The following is an 8639-nucleotide window of genomic DNA, read 5'->3' on the forward strand; positions in this document are numbered from 1 at the left end:
ATATAATTCCAGTAATCATACAGTAGTTCTGCAGCGAGACCAAGTCAATATTAAATAATTAGGTTACGCACTTCCGATAGACGCTACGGTAATGAAGTGTTTTTTTGGTAAGATTAAATTTGTTAGTGCCCACGTCAATATACGTTTGTGGCTACACCTGCAAATAATGTGATGTATCCACACTACGCTGACTTTAATAACTTTATACTTTATTCTCATTGCTCACTTTATTCTATAAATCTAGACATTTAGTATGAGTCTACTGTACTGATAGATTTAATATCGAATATATCTGAACTGAACACCGTACTGTTCAGATAAATTCATGAAATGATTGCTGTAGGCTCCATTCGCACGGCAGCTTTTTCTACGCGCGTTAATAAAGCGTTTGAATGACACAAACTTAGAGGATATAACCAACGGAGACGCCATGTCTAAAATATTCGGTACAAAATAGTCTGCCGTTTTTTGCGGGGGAGGGGCACATCAAATGTATAGGTACAGCATGTCAGATAAACGTCAGTCCATACATATGGTTGACATGTGGTTGACCATTGACCGCCTATTTTCGACAGAGGGGAACGCCTGTTAATGGCGGCTCCATTGTTAATTACTCCGAGGACACAAATGGATAGCCATGTAAGAGCAGTGAACGCATATATTTAGTATGGAAACCGCCTTTAGGAACATTACCGTTCAAATTCTCGGGCCAAATTAGCACACATACAAAATTACGCCTACATTTAAATAAGACGACGCGTTTACAGAGCCTGTAATCAAAGCTGGTAAACAAAATAATAGTCATCTTTATTACACTAATGGTACATAGCTAAGTGTAGATGAAATGCATATAATGTCAATAACTACCAATCAGCGACATTAATCCGCTAATAACCTTCTTGCTGTACGTACTGGCCGCTGAGAGTTTGCGGTTCATATTTGATTAGAATATGACTTGGACAGGGATTGGTTTATGCCATACATTGAAGAACCAGTCAAATAATTCACGTATAATAATTTAATGCAGATTAAAAGATAACTAGTTAAAATGTTGTTATGAAATGACAGACTAACTCAACATAAGTAAATATATCATTGTTGTATAAATGTATTCCGCTATAATAAGTATTTTGTATATTTTATTATAAATTTGTATGGCAGTGCGAAGTCACGTTCAGGTATAGTCTGTCCGTTTTTCTAAGATCAAGTACGCCATTGTAAATGTATGGTAAACTTGATCTTAGAAGTCGGACTGGCTATGCAGCCTGCAAAATTTACATGGGTACACGAATCGGGTCAAAAATGGCTTGAGAGAGAACCGACATATATGTGACGGTAGAGGGTGGATTCGAATGATCAATATTTTCAGATAATGTGTGTATTTGTTAAATTAATTCAGTGGAAGTGTATCTACATATAGGAGACCGGGTATGATTATCTCACGAGTTATATCTCATGAATAGAACAATTCTAGATATCTTTCCAGGCATCCACTTAATTTCATCTCTCTAATTGGACAGCTTTTTTCCATAGTTCTCTGCGAATAGCATCTTGTGGGAATCTGAATGGAAGGTAATGTAAAATGATAATATCAAATTTGATTATGAATTTGAAAGAATGAGGTAGTTTTTTTACAGCTCCGTCTCATGAAATAAAAAAGGAAAATACAAATCTGTAAGAAAGAATTCATTACCTACTACATTTATAATTATATAGAAAATACCTAAACCAAGCACAAGTTAATAAAATAGTCTACTTCATTTGGCATAACACCATCCCTATTATCCTTGCAATTTAAAAAGTCGTATGTTGTTATGAAAGTCGTATGCAGTTGTTACGTTTTAGCTTAGCACGGTAGTATTGAAAACAAATCGTCATGTTTATTCCAAATTTTACTGAAGTTATGGGCCAGTCATCTTAAGCCTAAAAAGGGGGTCAACCTCGGAATGAGAGATAATAAGCTGGAAACTCGTATACACCTTTATGTTATGACATTTTAAAGGTTCTCTTAAAAGTCGACGCATATATCATGTGCGCGTCACAAGTTAATCAAGGTCAAAGTTCATGAAAATCGGTTTTTTGCGAATATCAAGATTTCTGTAACTCCACCGCTGTTTACATGTAGGGAAGAATTGTAGAGCATAAAATTTGTGACACGTTAAGCATCGAACATTTTTTCATGAGATTAGCCGTTTTCAAGATATAGGGCACAGAAAGCGCAGTGATCAGACATAAGTACTATAAGTTGGTTTGATAGTGAATGAGACCTTACATTGTGTGACTATGCGCTGAAACTTGGCACAGTTGATTTTTAGCTGGTCTGAGTAGATTCTGACCGGGAGACATCGAGAGCCACGGCACATTTAGTGGGGGGAGGGGTGTTAAGTTCGACGCTGCCGCGCTTCAATTGAAGCATCATTTCTCTAAAACTATACATATTAGGACATGTGATATATCATTTCCGGATAAATTATGGATGGGGAATCTATTTTTGGAACTAAAACAATGTACTTTCTAACAAAGAAAACGAATAAGAATGAACTGAAAACTACTTCATCTCGCTATTTTAACTACAGATAGAGCTTTCGGGAGTTAAATAAAAGCATGTGAAAACATTTTCATGTATTATTAGTACTTAAAATCTACCTATTTCCTGTAGAAATACCTAAAGTTAAAGGCTATAAAGCTTAATTTCCTGATTAAACCTCAATAAAGGGGTATCCTTTTTGTAGTAAACTATGTCATAAAATCATTACATACATACACACAAGCTGTTAGCTATTGTCCACAGGAGGAGCCACTTTTGTTTTAAAATCTATATGTGATCCATAAGTGTCATTTTAACGATTAAAAAACTTTATAGAACGTATTATTCACACAGATTACCAGCTCGCCTTGCGTCATAGTGCGTTTCCCGTGCCGCTGCGCCTTCTATGCCGTATATCTTGAAAATGGCTAATGGCATGAAAAAACGTTTTATACCTAACTCGTTGCAAATTTTATGCCCTACAATTCTTACCTACATGTCAATAAAATTGGAGCTATAGGAAACTTGATATCCGCGAATAACCAGTTTTTATGACCTTTGACCTGGAATAACTTCCGACGCGCACACGATATTTGCGTCGACTTTTAAGAGAACCTTTAAAATGTCATAACTAAGATGTATACGAGTTTCCAGCTTATTATCTCTCATTCCGAGGTGAAACCCTTAATTTAACTGGGCCATTATCTGTTTACTACAAGTGAAAAGTGATTCCACTATCCTTGGTATGAACTAAAATAACTTCTGCACCACTTCACGACACATGAAGACATTTTTAATTACAAAAAAACGTTGTTTTATAAATCAATTTAGCCATCCGTCACTGACTGTCATCTCGGACGAACTGAAGTTGCGAATCGAATAGTTTGTAAGCACCGCCTACAATCGAATAGTTTACGTTGGGTCATTTGGTCATAACCGAGCGGACAGAATACTTCCATGTATATCAGTTCGCTGTGTAAGAGCCATGTATGTATTCACACGACATCGGTGGCGCTTTTTATCAAGCGTTGTTGGATTTTAGACTTCAAGCCTTGGTCGTCAAATCGATTTTAAACTGCGGTCAGATTCAGGCGCTTTATTAACGCGTGTTGAAAAAACTGTCGTGCGAATGGGGGCTAATTCTCCATCTTTCTTTTCTTTTCCAAGTTTTTCAACTTCTAACAAGCGATTTACATTCTCGCGCGAGCCACGAGACGAGCCGCGCCACGAGACGCGAGTGTAAACGGTGGGCTCGCGGCTCGTCTCGTGGCTCGCAAGCTCGTCGAACTTGAAAGCTTGGCCACACACAGAGCGCGACGCAGCGCCGCGTCCGCGCCGCGTGATGCCGACGCGAAGCCTGGTCAAACAGGGCGCGCGCCGATCGCGCCGGCCTCACGCTCTCAACACGCCCTCAAGGCGCGCGTGAACGCGGCGCGGCCGCGCGGGAACGCGGCGCACCGCTCGCTGCCTAACGTCCGATCCTACTGATGTGACCTTGCGGGACGCGGCGGGCCGCCGCGTTCGCTCGGCGCAGCGCTGCGCACGCGCCGCGCGGACGCAAGGGGCCGCGCGGCGCGGGGCGCGACAGAAGCGGGGCGTGATACCGGCGGGACGCAGTCTGTTTGACGTCGGTAACCTGTTAGCATGTGCCGCGGTCGCGCGGCGTGGACGCGGCGCGGACGCGGCGCTGCGTCGCGCTCTGTATGTGGCCAAGCCTCACTAACGGCACGGCATAAGGTTTATAACCGATTGACAAGCCGAACGCCATTGTGTCGAGGCGAGCCACGAGTCGCGCCGCGAGCCGAGCCGCGAGCCGCGAGTCTAAACCGGCTATTGATATCTGTTGACTCGCTTGTGTATAGCTAACATTACAATTATCAGAAACTGAAAAAACTGAAAAGTCAAACAGTTCTTATCATTTTATCAACTTGGAAACAATAAACTAAACAAACGTACACCAAAAGTTGACGGCATTTTCCATAGTCTTACTCCAGCCTAAATAAGTCAATGAGTATAAAATAATTTGCTCATTTTTAAGATAAATGAACAAAACATGACGGAACTACAAGGAGATGATTGGGACCTACCTTGCTCAGACGACGAGCTCTCCAAAGCGGGAACAACAATCGGCAAAAACTGGGTCCTTGAGGCCTCGGAGCTAGAAGAACTATACAATAAAATAGATAAGAACGGCACTTTGGCTTTAGAATGGAAATGCCCTGGTAGACGAGCGCCTTCGCCTGTTAATGTTAAGAAAGAAGCTAAAATCGAAGTACCCCAGTCACCAGTGAAGGAAGAGAAGTCAGATTTTGACTTTATGGATGAGGTAAGTTCATTAAGACTGCGGGTGAGGCGGGAAGGGGAGGATACATTACGGGGTTCTGCTAAGAAGAAGACTACATCATTCGATGGTATTCTATCAAACATGATCAGGCACAAACGCATTGAGCAGATGGAGAAGCAGGCAAACACTCCTACTACGTCAGCTCCGAGCACTTCCTGACCTTTGCCAGGTACTAGGAACAGGCAACTTCGGAGGACATAGTCTTGTGTCACCAGATTATTCTTCTGTCATAAATTCCCATTGGTAATCTGATAATCTCATACATTTTGTGGCAAAGTATTTGGTTAAAAATTATATCAAATTGAAATAATTCAAAGACAAGTTGTTTGAGATATTATTGCAAATTATATTTTGTCCAGTATACCCATTAGTTTAAATCAAGAATGCTGCCAGAAAAATGAACAAAATTATTATAATTATTAACTTTGTGAGCTGTAGACCTCATGTTAAGCTAAGAAAATGTTAGTTTGTTGGGTCTATAACACAAAGAACTCATAATGATCTTATGGTAGCCACTATATGGCACTTACCACATTTTGAAAAACATCCATTAACTGGATGAACAAAAAAATATGTTAATTATTTTTTTTTGTTTAATAAAGCTCAGTTAAGTTAAAAAATTGCATCTAATACTCACAAAAAAAGTACATTGCAAATTAATACAGGGTGAAAAATTCAACAGGCCATTAATGTAATGAATAATTTAATTTTATAGTTAAATAAATATTTAAAGAGACCAACTGTTATATTAGTATTTTATTTTATAAGTATACTACTGTAAAATGTACCTACTTTGCTTCAGATTCTCCAGAATTTGATCCAAAATTCGGAAGCTAGTTTATTTTTTATTAAATATACATAAACATTTAATTTAAAGTTGCCCATCACTGTGACTACTATGATGTTGTCAGTGTTGTTACTGTTACATTTATATGAGGTTCTGATATAGTTTTAATGCAAATATTGAAACTTTTGGAGCACAATTACCCAGTGAGGAGCAAAGTAGCCACATTTTACAGTAAGACTATTTTTATAAATTTACTTTTAAACATTTTAAATTTGGTGTTATACCTAATAAAGTTCCTTGATATTAAAAAAAGATAGAATGTATAATTAAATATGGATGTTATACCATAAATAAACCATAATATTTAAAAAGTATAAATAGATCTAGTCTAGTACTTATTAAGAGATGTTATAATTATAAATCTACAAAATGAAAATGGTCCGTTCAGACTTCAGATGTACCTACCGATTTGCGCATTTGCTAGATCTGGAAGGACCTTATTATTAGTATTAAATTCCAAAAATAAATGTATTTATTTACATTAAGAAGTAAAAATCTTATAAGTTTTTACAAGCTTTTATTATAAGCTTTTTTATAGATTTTAAGATTGACATTGAATGTACCTACCAATAATGTTTATGAATAAATTTTAAAGCTTTTATTTAACTTGCCCTGTAAAAGTCTGTCAAACAACTTTGTCAGTAGAAAAGGAGAGAAAACGCGCAAAATTCAAATTTCTAAACGACGAAGAAGCGCTGGTGGCCTAGCGGTGAGAGCGTGCGACTTGCAATCTGGAGATCGCGGGTGCAAACCCCGGCTCGTACCAATGTGTTTTTCGGAACTTATGTACGAAATATCATTTAATAAGTATTTACCAGTCTCTTTTCGGTGAAGGAAAACATCGTGAAGAAACCGGACTAATCTCAATAAGGCCTAGTTTACCCTCTGGGTTGGAAGGTCAGATGCCTGTCACTTTCGTAAAAACTAGTGCCTACATGGATTAGTTGTCATCATTGTAATCATGGGATTAGTTGTCAAGCGGACCCCAGGCTCTCATGAGCCGTGGCGAAATGCCGGGACAACGCGAGGAAGAAGAGAAGAAGACGATAACTCTTAGGCCAATCAAATTAGATCCAAAAAAGCGTTTTGAGGTGGAGCAAACTCGAATTACACTAATTTAGAATCAAATGAAAGTATAAAGATGTTTTCCAGCATGCTGGAAATTAATTCATGGAATAAATCTAATTTGATTGGCCCAGCTTAGCGCCAAAAATTTTTAAATATGCCGCTTTTTTGTACTGACGGAAATGGCTAAAGTTGAAGAGCGAACGAGGAGGGGGGTGTGAAGTATGTCACTTCAAAAAGGTTGGTGCTCTTACACCATATATACAGGATGGAAAGATAAGTCGGGTCCTGGAGGGAAACTATAAGCTGGCAGCTGGCTCATTTTACTTAAAGGAGACATTCCTTTATTTTAAAAAAGAATCAAAACTGCATTCAAAGATTTTTCTTTTTTTCTTCAATTTCGCTTGTCTAAAAATATTATAGAGTACTAAATATTCGATTTTATGGATAAGTATTTTGTACGACAGACGATTGTAAGACAGAATGTTTGTTGGAGAAATGTTATCATTAACGGGGCGGCTACCGCGAAAACCGAAATTCGCAAATTGCGGGGATCTTTCTCTTTTGCTCCAATGAAGGCGAAATTAGAGTGACAGAGAAAATTCCCCGCAATTGACGATTTTCGGTATTGGCGGTAGCCCTACTGTATCGACTAGAGTCTGTGCGGAAAGAGAAGAGTCGTGGGATTTGAGGGCGCGCCAGTGCTATTTTATGGTTTTTGCTATGCTGACAACACTGGTCACGTGATTATAGTACGACACTAAAGGTCATGATACTTGTAGCCCTTTTGTTCCGGTTTTTTACCACGGCTTACTAAACGGAGCCTGGTGGTGGTGTCGGCTCGTCAAATCAATCCTCTGATCTTTTGTTTTTATGTTTCAGATACTAAAAAGTGACAGTGCGATTGACAAAACTACTAAAACTAGTTAAGAATCTGCCCAATACAACTGTAATTTTAGTACCAAACAAGATAGAGTCTCACTTATGTACTACCTAATCTGTGCAGTCCAACAGTTATTTTAATACAAAACCGGGTAGATCGGGTAGAAATTGGGCATTAGAACTGTAATTTTACTATCTGGGATATATTTCACCCATTGTAAACTTGTAATGTATGTGTACATTATTAATAATAAATATGAATAAAAATAGTGCATAAGTAGGTAGGCTTTATTGGGATATGTCCGGTTCTCTCATCTCACGATATTTTACTTCGCCGAAAAGTCTGCTAAATATGAAATACTTATAATTTCGTAACTAACAGAACCTAGTAAACGAACTTACAAATAAAGAAATATTTTTATGAAAAGGTTTTATTCTTTGTAATCGACGTCTGAATTAAAATATTCAATGTCACTTATGTTTGAGCTAGCTTCAGAACAACCAGGGACTGATGTGAGGAACTGGATGTGCTTGAATCCGGCACGTAGATTACGAATTCTTGCATATCATCTACTTAGCGGTCTTTTATTCGAGATACCGTAGGTACTTTTAACAATCCTGAAAAAAAAATTACATATAAATATGCATAAAATGGCAAGTATCAAGACTATTTGTCAGTTATTTTAAAGATCATGAATGACCTGCATATTTATGAAAATTAATATATTTTGAATGAATATACTTACCGATTATGTACCGGAGACAAGTTACTTAGGGGGCTTATTAAATAGGTAATTATTTAATATTAAATACAACAATTACAACATCAATACCCGCGAATAGCGGAAACACGTTCCGCGACTTTTTGTAAGTCAATAGTCGGCTTTTAGCCGTTTTCTTCCCGCTGACAAAACCGAACAATGTTAAATATAATTTTTCTTGTGGTTTTATGTACGGTTTCACCGTGTTTTGAA

At 38.0% G+C, this 8639-nt stretch overlaps 1 protein-coding gene across 1 annotated transcript; it reads left to right on the forward strand.

Annotated features, from left to right (window-relative positions):
- The first annotated feature begins 4396 nt into the window (after positions 1–4396).
- LOC134679497 (PAXIP1-associated glutamate-rich protein 1) lies at positions 4397–6171 on the forward strand. Its single transcript, XM_063538427.1, has one exon. It carries the CDS (start codon positions 4581–4583, stop codon positions 5028–5030), a length of 450 nt encoding a protein of 149 aa, XP_063394497.1. The 5' UTR covers positions 4397–4580; the 3' UTR covers positions 5031–6171.
- The last annotated feature ends 2468 nt before the right edge of the window (positions 6172–8639 follow it).

This window comes from Cydia fagiglandana, chromosome Z, assembly GCF_963556715.1.
Source record: "Cydia fagiglandana chromosome Z, ilCydFagi1.1, whole genome shotgun sequence".
NCBI classification, from domain to species: domain Eukaryota; kingdom Metazoa; phylum Arthropoda; class Insecta; order Lepidoptera; family Tortricidae; genus Cydia; species Cydia fagiglandana.